At 47.6% G+C, this 16,996-nt stretch overlaps 1 protein-coding gene across 1 annotated transcript; it reads left to right on the forward strand.

The window, feature by feature from the left end:
• The first annotated feature begins 824 nt into the window (after positions 1 to 824).
• LOC117052493 (cytochrome c oxidase subunit 7A2, mitochondrial) lies at positions 825 to 12,239 on the forward strand. The gene is made up of 4 exons (XM_033159470.1): positions 825 to 1,018; positions 7,210 to 7,299; positions 10,070 to 10,154; positions 11,965 to 12,239. Exons 1-4 carry the CDS (start codon positions 1,004 to 1,006, stop codon positions 12,021 to 12,023), a joined length of 249 nt encoding a protein of 82 aa, XP_033015361.1. The 5' UTR covers positions 825 to 1,003; the 3' UTR covers positions 12,024 to 12,239.
• The last annotated feature ends 4,757 nt before the right edge of the window (positions 12,240 to 16,996 follow it).

A 16,996-nucleotide genomic window follows, 5' to 3' on the forward strand; every position in this document is an offset into this window, starting at 1 on the left:
GTATATTTCACACGGACTGCAAGAAGATCAAACCTATCCATTCTGAAGGAAATCAGTCCTGAGTGCTCACTGGAAGGACCAGGGGCAGAGGAATGGGGGCGGGGGGTGGGCCGCCCCGGGAACCGCCCTGGGGGGTGACACTCGGGGCGGTGCCCTGCCCCCGCAATTGGGGCTGCTGATGCTCATGGGGCGCGGCAACTTTTAAGGCTGCAGCGCGTGAACAGCAGCACAGCGTGCCGGCTGCTCGTGCCCGCCATCTTGGGTGGACTGCGCATGTCCGCACATGTGCAGTCCCCCCGGGATGCTGCGCACGCACCATGACATCACGGCACATGCGTCATGACGTCAGGGGGCGCGTGCACTAGGGAGCGGCGCCCCGTCCCCAGGGGTGTGCCCCCGCGTTTGCGGCCCCGGGAGACAAAGCGGCTCCCTACACCCCTGGGAAGGACAGATCCTGAAGTTGAGGCTCCGGTATTTGGCCACCTCATGAGAAGAGAAGACTCCCTAGAAAAGACCCTGATGTTGGGAAAGATGGAGGGCACAAGGAGAAGGGGACGACAGAGGATGAGATGGTTGGACAGTGTTCTCGAAGCGATTGGCATGAGTTTGACCAAACTGCAGGAGGCAGTGGAGGATAGGGGTGCCTGGCGTGCTCTGGTCCAGGGGGTCACGAAGAGTCGGACACGACTGAACGACAACAACAACAGCTGCTGGTGCTGCCCCTTCTCCACCGCAGGCCCTCTGAAATGTCCCTCCACCGGCCTCCGCATTCCAGTCTGAAGTTTGAACTCGCCAGCTGCCCTTACTGCTGGCAGGCGGTCAAGGAAAACAACCGCAGGGAGGAGGCAGTGCCCTTGTAAGGCCCAACTGGAGGTCGGAAGAGACACACCAGAGAGAAGCAAGCGGAGGAGAGAGAGATCAGTAAAGAAAGAAAGAAAGAAAGAAAGAAAGAAAGAAAGAAAGAAAGAAAGAAAGAAAGAAAGAAAAAGAAAGATCCAGGACCATGAAATCCCTCCTGGTAAAAACCCCTCCTCTGTCTCCGCATGTCTGCTTGCTAAAAGCAGGTCACTAACTCTGCCATGGGTGTTTGGGTGTGCCGTGTTGCTTCGTTGCGGCTAAATCTGGGGCCAGCAAACTTTTTCAGCAGGGGGCCGGTCCACCGTCCCTCAGACCTCGTGGGGGGCCGGGCTATATTTTTTTGGGGGGGAAATAACGAACGAATTCCTATGCCCCACAAATAACCCAGAGATGCGTTTTAAATAAATGGGCACATTCTACTCATGTAAAAACACGCTGATTCCCGGACCGTCCGCGGGCCGGAGTGAGAAGGCGATTGGGCAGGATCCGGCCCCCGGGCCTTAGTTTGCCTACCCGTGTCCTAACACATAAGCTACTGGACTTTTGCCGGTGTTTATAAAAAAAAAAAAAACCACTGGCAAGGCCGAAACAGGCGAAACACAGTTTCAGGGGGGTAGCCTTGCCAGTTTGTTGCAGAGTCCCCTTAAAAAGATATCTATATATATTGAAGAAGAAAGTTCTGTGTCTGGTGCAGCCTCCTTGGAGTGAAAAAGAGGCATGATTATATTTAACCCTCTCCCTGCTCTTATATATATTTTTTGTGTGTCCCCCCCCCCAATTATATTTTATTAAGTTTCAACGTTTTTAACCCTCTACAGTCAAAATGGCATTTCGTCTTTTCTCTTCTTTTTGTTGACTTTCCGCCCCGTTCTCCACGGAGTTGTTGTTCCTCTCGTTCGGCTGCACCACAAACCTCTATCTATTAAATCTATCAAACCTCAATATTATAATCTGATTGTTTCTGACGCCCCTGCCCGTGAGCTCATCGTACTGTCATATTTCTTTGGATAGTCCGAAAAAGGTACCGATTCTTCCGTAAGACACTTTCAATTCCCTACTCCTACATCATGGCGGTCTGCTCCTCCTGTCTGTCGCTGGGAAGTTCGAAACAGCTTCTGGAGGAGAGCGGCTCACCAGTTTAGTTGCATCGCTTTCTTTATTTATTGCATTTATATTCAAACTCTTCCTCCTCAATGAATCCCCACAAGAACCCTGCGATGTAGGTCAGGTTGAGGGCCACAATCAGGCCCAAGGTCACCCAGCTGAACTTCATCGCCGAGGGGGTTATTTCGAGTCCTTCCAAGTCCTTCCTCGCAGGGCTATTCATTTCACATATTTCATTTCCTAAGATTTCTCTTTGCCTGTGAAACAGACACAGAACAGAGATCAGCCTTAGCTACTTATTTAATCTGCCCCTGCCCCAAACCTTCTGCTTCCATGGGAGAAATAATTTGTTGTTCAGTTGTTCAGTCGTGTCCGACTCTTCGTGACCCCATGAACCAGAGCACGCCAGGCACCCCTATCCTCCACTGCCTCCCGCAGTTTGGCCAAACTCATGCCAGTCGCTTTGAGAACACTGTCCAACCATCTCGTCCTCTGTCGTCCCCTTCTCCTTGTGCCCTCCATCTTTCCCAACATCAGGGTCTTTTCCAAGGAGTCTTCTCTTCTCATGAGGTGGCCAAAGTACTGGAGCCTCAACTTCAGGATCTGTCCTTCCAGTGAGCACTCAGGGCTGATTTCTTTAAGGATGGATAAGTTTGATCTTTTTGCAGTCCATGGGACTCTCAAGAGTCTCCTCCAGCACCATAATTCAAAAGCATCCATTCTTCAGCGATCAGTCTTCTTTATGGTCCAGCTCTCACTTCCATACATTACTACTGGGAAAACCATAGCTTTAACTATACGGACCTTTGTCGGCAAGGTGATGTCTCTGCTTTTTAAGATGCTGTCTAGGTTTGTCATTGCTTTTCTCCCAAGAAGCAGGCGTCTTCTAATTTCGTGACTGCTGTCGCCTTCTGCAGTGATCATGGAACTTTACCTTTTGAAAAACTGATGTTTTGGGCGGCAAACTGATGTTATGGGCGCTGCTCCCTAACGCGCATGCGCCGTGACGGCACGGCACGCACCATCCCGGGTGGATTGCGCATGTGTGGATATGCGCAGTCCACCCAAGGTGGCGGGTGCGAGCGGTCAGCACCCCTTCCAACCGTGCAGGGGCACGTCAACTTTTAAGGCTGCAGCGCATGAACAGTAGTTCGCGCGCTGCGGCGCCGATCGCCCCGCCCCCTACGCTCTCCTCTCTCCGCCCCTGGTTTTGGGAGGAGCTGGAGTAAACCTAGGTTTAAGCCTAGGCTCGCCTTCGCCAACTGGGTACCGTCTAAATCTTAGCGGTCCAACTTTTACTACCAAGTGGGCTGCAAAAACACAGGTGAAACTTGAAAAATTGGAATATCGTGGAAAGGTTCGTTTCTTTCAGTAATTCAACTTAAAAGGTGAAACTAATATATGAGATAGACTCATGACATGCAAAGCGAGTTATGTCAAGCCTTTATTTTTTACAATTGTGATGATTATGGCGTACAGCTGACGAGAACCCCAAATTAACAATCTCTACTTTGGGGTTCTCATCAGCTGTACGCCACAATCATCACAATTATAACAAGCAAAGGCTTGACATATCTCGCTTTGCATTTCATGAGTCTATCTCATATATTAAACTCCAGTAGCTAATGAAAACAATTGCTTACATAAATGGACTTTTCCACGATATTCTAATTTTTCGAGTTTCACCTGTACATCAACACACAGCCCACAGGCCCCACACTGCCTTATTTTGGGGAAATAGGGGAGAAGTGAGGCCAAAATGCAATCCCCCCCCCCCAGCCCTTGCACTGCCTTCCCAAAGCCGGCTATGTGAGAATCATGCTTCCCCCCCTCCTACTCCAGAGGGTAGGACTCGAACCCAGGACCGGCGCTAGGGCTTCTTGCGCCCTAGGCGAACCACCTTATGGAACCCCCCCCAAGCCCCCCCCCCCGGTGCGCGCGGCTGGAGAGCGAGTGGGAGCGCTGGGATCCTCACCGCAGCCTTACGGGGGGCTCCGGAAGGAGCCAGGCATGGTGCAGAAGAGGTGCGTTGCATGTGATCCTGGTCTGCCGGGCACAACCCCCTGCCTCCCCGCCTCGGGTGTCAAGGGTGAGGCTCTTAAGAGGGGGGCACAGCAGAACTCAGCGCGGCTTCGGGAGAGGAGAGGGGCTAGCTGGGCAGGGGCCGGCATCGAGGGAGGGGCGGGGCGGGAGCTGCCAAGCGCGGGCTGGGCGCCTCTCGCCATCCCCTCCAAGCGGGCCTTGGCCTGCGTGGCAGCGCTTCACCTTCCAGCCCACCCGGCAGCTCCTGGCAGTGTCGGCGGCGTCCGTGCTGCTCGGGCGACCGGCAGCGTCTCTCGGCGCCCTCTCGGCACGCAACAGCCTTCAAAGCTGCACGGACCTATGCGCCGCTCAGCAGCAGCAGCAGCCACACGCCCCTTCTCTGAGCGTCAGGTGAGGGCCGGGGCGTCCGGGGGAGAGCGCGGGCGGTGCAAGCACCCGGCCACCCGTGGGGGCGGGGGGAGGCCGCTGGCGTGGCCACGTGGCTCCCCCCGCTCGCTGCGCTCAAAGACGGGGCTGGGCGGCCGGCTCGCAGACCGCCCTGGAGCAGCATGAGCGCCTGCCCGCCCACCCGCGCCACGCCACGCCACGCCACCAGCCCCAATGGACGAGACGGGGCTGGCTAGCCCGTCCCGCCCAAGCCTGGCCGGCGCCCCCTCCATTTTGGCACCCTAGGCAATTGCCCAGTTCGCCTAAATGGAATCGCCGGCCCTGCTCAAACCAATGGCTTCAGGTTACAAGAAAGGAGATTCCGACTAAACATTGGGGGGGACGGGATATTCTGACAGTAAGAGCTGTTTAGCAGTGGAACAGACTCCCACAAGAGGTGGTGGATTCTCCTTCCTTGGAGGTTTTTAAGCAGAGGTTGGATGGCCATCTGTCATGGTTGCTTTAGCTGAGATTCCTGCACTGGAGTGGGGTTGGACTAGATGACCCCAGGGGTCCCTTCCAGCTCTCAAGCTTCTATGAATCTATGATTCTATGAACTCCCATCCTCTTCTGCCTCATGTGGCGATGGATGTATAAAGCTGAATGTCGGAAGATTCGGGATAGACGAAAAGGAAGTCCTTCTTCGCGCCGCGCGTGGTTAAACTGTGGAACTCCCTGCCACAGGGCCGCAATGACGCAAACCAACTTGTATGGCCAGATCCAGCAGGCTCTCCTTAGTCTCTTATGTTCATGGCTGGTGGGTTTTGTAGTCGAAAACATCTGGAGGGCTGTATGCCACAACAGCTGCTAGAATTTTACTTGCAAGAAACTGGAAAGGTGAAGAGATCCCGACAGTGGAAGAATGGCAGATGAAGTTAATGGACTATATGGAACTCGCTGAACTGACCGCGAGACTCCGAGACCAGAGGGAGGAGAAGGTGCAACAGGATTGGAAGAAATTTAAGGATTATATAAAGAATCGTGTAAAATTGGATATTTGAGCAGAATTAGCTTGTTGAATTGGCTTTAGCTAGTTGATGTTAGATAAAAAGAGTACCTGGTATATAAGAAGTATTGTTATGAATAATTTAAATGTTAAGGAATGTTTTAGGATATGTAGTTTAAGTAATGAATTATATTTGATTAATTAATATCTTGAAAACTATTAAGAAGTGTGGTTAATGTTAAGAAAACAGATACAAAGTTACTAAAGTATATTAATATTGAACGCAGTTTGAGGGAACGGGGGAAGTCCCCCCTCCTAAAGAAGATAGAAACTAGAATTAAATAATGATAGTGTATTGTTCCTGTGTATGTAGGTTTGTATAAGTTTTTTGTTGTTGTTGTTGTTGTTTTTTAATGTGTTTATTATGTTTTCTTTATTATGTATTTGTGTGTGTATTGTGTTTCTGTTGTTTAATGTGAAAATAATAAAATATCTTTAAAAAAAAAACATCTGGAGGGCACCCGGCTGGTCTGGAGTGGGGTGGGGAAGGGGGGGGGGGACAGGTGGCGACTGTTCTGCATGTCACTAGGAGACCCAGGTTTCACTTGTGCTTTTAGGGCCCCCCAGGGACAAAGCCCAGAGCGCTTTTACATCTCGGCTTCCTGCGAAAGCAGAAGTCGCAACGCAGCTGGCTAAACCCAACCTGTGTACCTGAGTTTACAGTGAACTAGAATTTACATGCAGCGAACTTAAAGAGATTTAATGGCAAACGTGAAGCTGGTTCACCTTTACAACAGCCCCACGAGGTAGGCTGCAATTACCCATACACCCCCTGTGCCCACTTAAGAGATGTGAAGGCCAGGGAAAAACCGGAAAAATTCAGAAAAAAAACCCATTTCCCCCCTGTTTTTTTCCTGAAGCCTTTTTTGGGTTTGTTCCCCGAAAAATTGGAAAAACTGTTTCAATCTGAGCAAACATTCAGTTTTTAGAAGTCCACAATAACCGTGATAATGACACACGCAACAGAGTAGATGCAGAAGCAGAGACTGAAACTGATACGGATCGTTACAGCTCTGAAAATGATTCTGATTAAATTTCATGCCCATTCATTGAAATTTAGTTCCTTCTTCAGTTCTTTTTATGAGAATTTTTTTAAAAAAATACTGTGGAGAGGAAATATGAATAATTGCTAATTCTGGGTTTTTATAAATTGTTTTGTGGATTTTTTTTTTGTTCCACATAAACTAATAAACAGTTCAGGAGATTGTTGCTCCATTCGTTACAAATACAAATAAATATTATTTTAAAAGTAAATTCTGTTTGTAATAACTGTTTGGGTACACTACGCTAGTTGTGATAACTTTAATACGCTAGTTGTGATAACTTTATGCCCATTAAAATTGTCCATAGTTATATTTTATGTGTCTAAAGTAACAGAATGACTTTCAATCTGGAAAAGAAAAAAGAAGAGCTAATGTAGCATTTTTTTCCAATTTTCCCCAAAAAAAATCCGTTATTTTTTTCCAGGAAAAAAACCGGGGGGAAACTAGGTTTTTTTCCAGCTTCAAAATTTCCGGAAATTTTACATCTCTATGCCCTCTACTGAATGACAACTCCAGGTAAATTGGAGAGCATCAGCTTTGCACAATCCCAGGCTCAGTCACGAGGTAGGGCTTTTTCCAGGAGGGAGATCTGGCCACCAATTTAAAGGAGAATCAGGCGAATTCGTGGAGGAAAGGGTTATCCATGGCTGCTTGGGAAGAGATGGGACTTCCTAATGCAATTCTGCTTTTTTTTTTTTTTTTTTGTTCCTCTTTTCCTCTCTTCGCTAGGCTTCCCGTATCAGTTCTCTCCGGTTTTTCTCCACCTCCGGCCCTCGGGCATTGAAAAACAAAGTCCCAGAATACCAGAAACTCTTCCAGGTGAGAGATTCGTCCGTGTCGGGACAGCAGCTGTTTATGGTTCTCTCTCTGAATAGAGCGGTGGTGGGATCTCCTTCCTTGGAGGTTTCTAAGCAGAGGTTGGGTGGCCATCTGTCATGGATGCTTGAGCTGAGATTCCAGCATTGCAGGGGGTTGGACTAGATGGCCCTTGGGATGATGATGATGATGATGATGATGATGATGATGATGATAATAATAATAATAATAATAATAATAATAATAATAATAATTTATTTTTTGTACCCCGCCCATCTGGCTGAGCTTCCCCAGCCACTCTGGGCAGCTCCCAAACGAATGTTAAAACAATACAGCGTTAGATATTAAAAACGTCCCTAAACAGGGCTGCCTTCAGATGTCTCTTAAAAATAGGACAGCTGCTTATTTCCTTGACATCTGATGGAAGGGTGTTCCACAGGGCAGGCGCCACCACCGAGAAGGCCCTCTGCCTGGTTCCCTGTAGCCTCACTTCTTGCAGGGAGGGAACCACTAGAAGACCCTTGTAGATGGGACCCAGGTGTCCGGGCTGAACGATGGGGGTGGAGACGCTCCTTCAGGTATACAGGACCGAGGCCATTTAGGGCTTTAAACACCAACACTTTGAATTGTGCTCGGAAACGTACTGGGAGCCAGTGTAGATCTCTCAGGACTGGTGTTATGTGGTCCCGGCGGCCATTCCCAGTCACCAGTCTAGCTGCCGCATTCTGGATTAATTGCAGTTTCCGGGTCACCTTCAAGGGTAGCCCCACGTAGAGCGCATTGCAGTAGTCCAAGCGGGAGATAATCCCTTCCACGATTACTTTGACGAGGATAATGATGGTGATAATTTTATCATTTATACCCCACCCGTCCAGCTCGGTTTCCCCAGCTACTCTGAGCAGCTTACAGCATCTATAAAAATATGTAAAACATCAGGCATTTAAAATAAAAAAATCCCGATACATACCGAATGAAATCAAACTCCAAACCTCCCTTCCAATTACATTTCCAGCAACAGGGATCATAATCGTTGTTTCCTTTGTTCAAAATAAAGGGAGTACGGTAATTTATAAATTCTCCAACGTCATATCCTCCCCAAACTGACGATGATAATGAAGATGGTGATAATAATAATAAATTTATACTTCACCTTGTCGGCTGATGAGACAGAGGAGAGTTTGGAGGGCCCTCTGCAGGGCCAAGTCACAGAACCCTATAGTTGTGGACACCGCCTGATTTAGGTTTGATGAAGCCCCAAGCTCCTGAAGGTAATGGGGCCCATTATATGTCCAGCTGTCCTTTGTCCACAACAAATTGCGGCTGTTTTTTGTGTTGAATATATGCTAGATGGTCATTTATGGACCTCATAAGCACCTCAAACCATTTGCGCATGTTGCCCTGCAACCAGTCCATGCAGAATGTCGGCACCCTATATATAGAAAGGAGCGAACCAGGGATATTTTCAGGAGCAGGCTAGCAGGCAGGGCCCATGACTTACACCACAGGAGCCTACACAACACAAAACACAGTTGCTGTATGTCAGTTTTATTTTATTTGTTTTTCATCTTAGATTTTGGAAATGGACATCCAGTTGTTTTTTTCCTTCAATTTTTTTGGGGGGCCCTCCAAACTCTCTGACCTTTAAAGCCCAATGCGGCTTAGGACCCTCGTATTTACGGGACCGCCTCTCCTGGTGTTATGTACTGAGTTGAATAGGATCCAAAATGCAGCAGCCTGATTGGTCCTAAAACAATAGGATTGAGATTGCAGCAGTCTGATTGGTCCTAGAACAATAGGATTGAGATTGCAGCCGTCTGATTGGTCCGCAGGAGCCACCCAATCCAGCTCCAGGTGGAAGTGAATCCGCAACCTGATTGGCACACAGGAGTATCCTGGAATTAGCCAATCACGTGGGGCCCATTGTGTAAATAGTGTATATAAAGCAAACGTTTTGGGGGAACTGCATTCCTTGCTACAATGAGCTGAATAAAGAGCATGAAATTCACACTTGACTCCGAGTATATTTCACCTGGTATGTCCCACTGAGGACCTTAAGGTCCACGAATAACAATAGCTTAAGGGTCCCAGGCCCTAAAGAAGCCAAATTAACCTCCGCCAGGGCCAGGGCTTTTTCAGTGTTGGCTCCGACCTGGTGGAATACTCTGTCCCACGAGACTAGAGCCCTGCGGGACCTGACCTCCTTCTGCAGGGCCTGTAAGACAAGAGTTATTCCACCTGGCCTTTAATCTAGCCTGATCCCCTATTCTTTTCCCCCTTCCCTTCTTTCTGAAGAAACCCTTCTGGGTCCCTACATTAAAATTCCTCCCTACTGGCCTCGCATGACTAACCTGGCCAGTTAGCCCTAGGGATCCCACCAATGTTTTTTTTATGCTGTTTTTTAGCTGTTTTAATCATTGTCTTATATTATATTTAACTGTCCGGTCTTCAATTGGGAAGGGCGGGGTAGAAATAAAAATATATATATTATTATTTTGTTATTATAAGAGAGTGGGGCCCTAAGCTAGAGCTTGTTCAGCTTATCCGTACATCCGGGCGCTGGGTGTGGAGTTGGAGGGGATCCCAAGGGTCATGGACCAGCAATGCAAAGTTCAAAGATGTTGAAGTTGCTCGTCCGGAGTGAGCGGCCCCCATTGCGCTCACTTGAGCATGCACAGATATTGAAGCGGACTGGGGGGGGGAGGGCAGGCGACTAGATGACCCTTGGGGGTCCCCTCTTCCAATGAGATGGGGCTCACTCCCTGCCTCTCCCCAGGAGGACAATGGGCTGCCTGTGCACCTTAAAGGAGGCACCATCGATGCCGTGATGTACCGTGGAACCATGATCCTCAGTGTGTTTGGTGAGTGATACCTCCCCTCTTCATTCATTTCCAAATTTTGCATAATTCTTCAGAGGTGCTGTCCTCGTTTAATTTTTTTTTAAATTCAACTAAAAATATAGTTGCTGTTATAGTGGGTTGTGTTGGGGTTGTTTTTTTTTTTTTTTTTAAAGGAATCTTTCCCCTCGCTTGCATGGAAACAGATCATTTGCGTTTGGAATTTGGGGTCTGTGGCCCACGACATTGACCTGAATTCAGGATGTATAGCAAATGCAGAACGCAGACGAATCGCCGCAATTTCTCTTTTTCACTCTCGCGGTCAAAAATAGAAGCCTTCTTGCTTCTCTCTGCGGCGAGACAAACGGAGAAATGAAACACAGCAACGTGAGAGCACATGGGCATGTGTCCGTCCGTCCGTCCTCCCCAGCCCTGGTCCATAAATATTTCCTTTTCAAACTGCAGCACAATCTCAGGGGGGGCAGATTGTGCCTTTATTTGGCCTGAGAATGATAACGGTGAGAGAAATCTTCTGAGACTTTTGCGGCCACATTCTGTCCCATTCCTTGCTGGGTTTGGGGGCTAGGGAAATAAGCAAAAATTTTGTTCAGTGTATCTGAAGAAGTGTGCATGCACACGAAAGCTCATACCAAGAACAAACTTGGTTGGTCTCTAAAGTGCTACTGGAAGGAATTTTTTATTTTATTTTGTTAAGAAAAAATCTGCCCTTATTCCCTTGCAAAGTCCTTTGCAGGTTCTCCATTGACAGGAGAAAAAAAAATAGAGAATAATTAGAAGCAAAGCAGCTAGTAAGCTTGATCTTTATTGAAGCTTTATTGAACAACGGTGTTTCTCAGGGGAAAAGACCCAGAACAATGCAGGCATGCTCTTAGAAAGACATTTCAAAATCCCTCCTGGAGTCTAGCCCACCCCCCAGAAACATCATGCAATCAACAGAAGAGGTGTAACCCAAGACCACCACCACCACCCCCCAGATACATCGGAGCTACATCACAAAATGGGGAGGGTCAGAGGAGGTAACTTGGGAATTTCCCACACCTGTGCCATCTCTCCTTGACCCCTCCCAGACACACATTTCTGCAAAACAAAAGGTTTCATGCCCTGGCCGGTAGGCAGGGGCGTAGCAAGGGGGCGGAGGGGCGGTCTGCCCCAGGTTCCATAATGGAGGGGGTGACAAATTATCAAGGAACAATTTTTGGGGAAAAGGAAAATTGAATTTAAAAAAAAATCTGAAAATGTCTGCTCCGAAGGTCGTATCTTACTATACTAGGGATTCTATAGCTATATATGAAATTTCCTACAACATTAATTAAAAGCTTCTTTCTTTCGGTTTCATTGTATTTGATTGCTTCCTGTTCAGCAAAGCTAAAGAGAAGCCGTTGCCTGTCCCTTAACCCACTTCCGTTTCCCTTTTTTTAATAATAATTTGTGAAAATGACTGGCCAGCGAAATTTTTCTGGATTGATCATTGTTGCTTTAATATTTATTGGAAGCCATTCAGAGACATTATGTTTTCGGGCAGCATACAAATATCGTAAATAAAGGGGGAACGAAGGGTGGCAATTTCGGGGGGGGGGGAGGGCTGGCGTGAAACCAAGAATGCCTCAAGCCTTGCCAACTTTTTCGATAAGTGACATGGAGCTGAGTAATACCCCTCCCCAACCTCTCGCTATATATAAGGGTCTGGTGACTTCTGTTTCAGTGTCTCTGAAGAAGTGTGCATGCACACGAAAGCTCACACCAAGAACTAACTTAGTTGGTCTCTAAGGTGCTACTGGAGGGAATTTTTTATTTTATTTTGTTTTTTCCCCAGGTGTCGGCCTCACCCTCTATGTCCTGTTCGACGCTGCTTCTCCGAAGAAGAACAAATGAGAATGAAGCTTTAAGGGGGGGGAGAGACTTGGAAGTCGCCCCCAACCCAACCACCAATACCTGTTCCATCCCTCGGTTCCCCGGCAGAGAGAGAGCCTTGTTTTGTGGGGCGGAAGAATTACCAAACCTGTCGGTTCTCAGGAACTTTTCGTCAGAATGGCAACGAGCAAACGAGGTTGTTCGGAGACATAAACAAGCAAATGAATTAAATGAATTAAAAAAAAAAAACCTTTTTAAAAAATCCACACAACTGTGTTTTTAAAGACAGACACCCCACTCGCATCACAAATTTTAAAGGCTGTTAACAAAACTGGAATATCAAAATTCATATGCATGCCTGTATAAACCTGAGAGGCTGCCTCAAAACTATTTTGTCCAAGCGGGTGCCATCCAGCGGTTTTTGACTACATCTCCCATCAGCCCCAGTAAATATGTAGTTCAAAACAGCTAGGTGACACTGATGCTGCTTGACTCTGACCGGCAGCAGCTCTGCAAGGTCTCAAGGGGAGAACATCAGAAGAGCCCAGCATCCCTCCCTTCCTTCCTTCCTTCCTTCCTTCCTTCCTTCCTTCCTTCCTTTTTCCTTCCTTCCTTCCTTCCTTCCTTCCTTCCTTTCTTTCTTTCTTCCTTTTTTCCTTCCTTCCTTCCTTCCTTCCTTCCTTCCTTCCTTCCTTCCTTCCTTCCTTCCTTTTTTCCTTCCTTCCTTCCTTCCTTCCTTAATTCCTTCCTTCCTTCCTTCCTTCCTTCCTTCCTTCCTTCCTTTTTTCTTTCCTTCCTTCCTTCCTTCCTTCCTTCCTTCCTTCCTTCCTTCCTTTCTCCCCCCTCCCAAATATTTTTTATTGGATTTTAATAACAGCAAACGAATTACAGGAAAAAACAGATATCACCTCTTCACCATTTTGGTTTAATTTTATTTCACATACAAGCACAGCGGCTCAAGGAGCGCTAGGGACCACCGGTCGATGCGAGTGCCTGGGTTCCGTAAAGGTCAAGATTATATTCGAAACAAAAATTATACTATCGTAGAGTTGGAAGGGGCCCTGAGGGTCATCTACTCCAGCCCCCTTCAATTCAGGGATTGCAGCTAAAGCACCTGTGACAGGCAGGCAGCCAACCTCTGCTTCAACACCTCCACATTTCCAATTGTTTAAATTTTGGTCGCGGAGCCCTTTGCAATTATAGACCGGAAATCCTTCCCCTCGTTGTATGTTTTATCGTCGATTCCCATAAATCACAACTCCATAAAATTGTGACAACTTGCCTTTGAGACAACGGAAACACTAATTTTCATTTCATTTCTCTCTCTCCCCCCCCCAACTTTTTTCATCTAGCCCAGGGGTCAGCAACCTTTTTCAGCCGTGGGCCGGTCCACCGTCCCTCAGACTATTTTTGGGGGTGGGGGGAATGAACGAATTCCTATGCCCCACAAATAACCCAGAGATGCATTTTCAATGAAAGGACACATTCTACTCATGTAAAAACACGCCGATTCCCGGACCGTCTGCGGGCCGTATTGAGAAGGCGATTGGGCCGCATCCGGCCCCCGGGACCTTAGTTTGCCTACCCCTGATCTAGCCCAACCCCCCTGCGATGCAGGAATCACCACTAAATAATTCCCGACCGATGTCTATCAGGCTTCTGTTTAAAGGATTCCAGTGTAAGAGAGTCCCCCCCCCACCTTCAGGGCCGGATTGAGGGTGGATGCGGCCCTCAGCTCCTGAAGGCAACGGGGCCCTTTATATGTCCAGCTGTCCTTTGTCAACAACAAATTGCCGCTGGTTTGTTTTTTGTGTTGAATATATGCTATAAGTCAGGGACGGCCAACTCCCAAGAGACTGCGATCTACTCACAGAGTTGAAAACTGGAAGTGATCTACCCCCTTTTGGGGGGTTCAGGTCAAAGTTGTTGAGTTTTTTCAGGGAGGAGGTAAAATGTTGAGCTTTTCTTAGGGAAGCCACAGTTTTTCAGCTTCATTAGGGGGAGCCAGGGATCTATGGGAGACGTCCAGTGATCTACCAGTAGATCACAATCTACCTGTTGGACATGCCTGCTATATGGTCATTGATGGGCCTCATAGGTATGTTGCCCTGCAACCAGTCCATGCAGAATGTCGGCACCCTATATATAGAAAGGAGCAAACCAGGGATATTTGAGGGAGCAGGCAAGCAGGTGGGGCCCATGACTTACACCACAGGAGCCTACACAACGCAAAACACAGTTGCTGTATGTCGGTTTTATTTTATTTGTTTTTTATCTTATATTTTGGAAATGTACATCCAGGTTTTTTTCCTTTAATTTTTTTGAGGGCCCCCAAGAGAGTGGGGCCCTGAGCTATAGCTTGTTTAGCTTATACGTAAATCCAGCACTGGTCCCTCACCTTCCACAAGGGGCCGCCCCACTGCTGAACAGCTCTTAACGTCAAGAAGTTCTTCCTAATGTTGAGTCGGAATCTCCTTTCCTACCATTTGTTGCTATTAAAACCCAACAACCTGTTCTCCTGGTGGCCATCCCTTGGGACCTACCGTATTTTTCGCTCCATAGGAGGCACTTTTTTCCTCCTGAAAAGTAAGGGGAAATATCTGTGCGTCTTATGGAGCGAGTGGTGGTCCCTGGAGCCGAATTGCCCAGGGGCCAAAAGAGGATCATGCTTTTTATTTTACAAAGAGAAAAGGGGGTGTTGAAAGGACTCCGCTCAGCAGCTGATCAGCAAGAGATCGGGAGAGAAGAGTCCCGGCTCCCTTTCAACCCCACCCTCCATTGTTGAATGTGCTGCAGAGGGAGGTTGTTTGTTTCCCCAGCGACATGGGACTGGCCGATTAGATTATCTGTCTGGAAACTGTAGAAAAGGCTCCCTTTCCTTTAGAAGCTGCAGAAATGTGAGTTGAACCCCATAAAAACAGGGCTTTTCCTCTTTGCTTTTCCCCCTTTGCAAAAGGAGCTTTGCTCTTTCCCCTTTGCAAAAAAAGCTGCAAAACTTTTAGCTGATCCTCAAAAAACCAGGGCTTTTCCCTTTGCAAAAAAGCTGCAAAACTTTTAGCTGATCCTCAAAAAAACAGGGCTTTTAGAGGAGGAAAACCAGAAAAATATTTTTTTCCCCTTGTTTCCTCCTCTAAAAACGATGTGCGCCCTATGGTCCGGTGCACCCTATGGAGCAAAAAATACGGGTAATATAAATTGGGCATCTGAGACTGTTCTTAGAGAACTACGCCCGCCTGCCAGTCGCCTTGACACCACAAACTGCCAGGCACAGAGGCAAAGCTGTCCACTTTCCCCTTTTCTTGTGAGGAATCCTATTCGGAATAAGGGAATTTCCCTTAAAAAAGGAGAAAAGTTGACAGCTATGCACAGAGGTCTGTTCCGCTATCCCTGTGCTACACGCAGCCTATCATCGATCCCAGAATGCAAGGGGTCGATCTTGCTTGCCCAAGGTTGCTAACTCCAAGGTAAGTCACTTACCTGTCCAGTCCCCCAGTGGAATCTGAAAACCTCACAACAAGACACCTCCTGGCTTAGGGTACAGCCAGGATTAGATGTGGCTGACTTTTCTGGAAGACCTCAAATTGGATGGGCAGAGGGGTCAGTGGAGATCTGGTGTGGTTGGAGGGTGTGCGTAACAAAAACACTGTGGGTTTTTATTTTAATTAGTCAACGTGGGTTTTCTCAAAACTGAAATCTTTTTAATTAACTCCAATTGGAGAAAAGCAATGACAAACCTAGACAGCATCTTAAAAAGCAAAGACATCACCTTGCCGACAAAGGTCTGCACAGTTAAAGCTATGGTTTTCCCAGTAGTGATGTACGGAAGTGAGAGCTGGACCATCAAGAAGGCCGATCGCCAAAGAATGGATGCTTTTGAATTCTGGTGCTGGAGGAGACTCTTGAGAGTCCCATGGACTGCAAGAAGATCAAACCTATCCATTCTGAAGGAAATCAGCCCTGAGTGCTCACTGGAAGGACAGATCCTGAAGTTGAGGCTCCAAGACTTTGGCCACCTCATGAGAAGAGAAGACTCCCTAGAAAAGACCCTGATGTTGGGAAAGATGGATGGCACAAGGAGAAGGGGACGACAGGGGATGAGATGGTTGGACAGTGTTCTCGAAGCGACTGGCATGAGTTTGGCCAAACTGCGGGAGGCAGTGGAGGATAGGCGTGCCTGGTGTGCTCTGGTCCATGGGGACACGAAGAGTCGGACACGACTGAACGACTGAACAACAAATATCGTGTCGAAGAAGAAGAAGAAGAAGAAGAAGAAGAAGAAGAAGAAGAAGAAGAAGAAGAAAAAGAAGAAGAAGAAGAAGAAGAAGAAGAAGAAGAAAGAAGAAGCCTGGTTTAAACCGAAATCAGAATTTAATAAAGATGCTCTGCTTACAGTCTCATAAAATGGGATTGTCACGGCCATTCATCTCACAGTTAAAGCTTGGTTTCGGTTTGGTTTGCATGCACAAACGCGGAGAGAAATATCTGGCTTCTGAGGTTTGTAGGAACAAAGAAAGCAGCCTTAGACCAACTCACTTGGTTGGTCCATGTAGCTCAGTATAGTCTACACCAGTGTTTTTCAACCTTTTTTTGGGCAAAGGCACACTTGTTTCATGAAAAAAATCACGAGGCACACCACCATTAGAAAATGTTAAAAATTTTAACTCTGTGCCTATATTGACTATATATAAAGTAATTCTCTTGAATAGAAATCAAATAAACAAATTTTTCCCACGGCACACCAGGCAACATCTCGCGGCACACTAGTGTGCCGCGGAACAGTGGTTGAAAAACACTGGTCTACACTGACTGGCAGCAGTGCAGCTACAGACATGGGTTTCTCCGGACCCCCCCCCCCCCCGGGAGATTCTGCCAGTGGGGATAGAACTTGGGGGTCTCCTGCATGCAAAGCAGGTGTCCTACCCCTGATCTGTGGCCTTTCCCCTAAAAATGAACTAAGATTCCAGTCCTCATGGTTGTGGATCGAGGGATGTCAT

The sequence above is a fragment of the Lacerta agilis genome, chromosome 8, assembly GCF_009819535.1.
Source record: "Lacerta agilis isolate rLacAgi1 chromosome 8, rLacAgi1.pri, whole genome shotgun sequence".
Lineage (NCBI taxonomy): Eukaryota > Metazoa > Chordata > Lepidosauria > Squamata > Lacertidae > Lacerta > Lacerta agilis.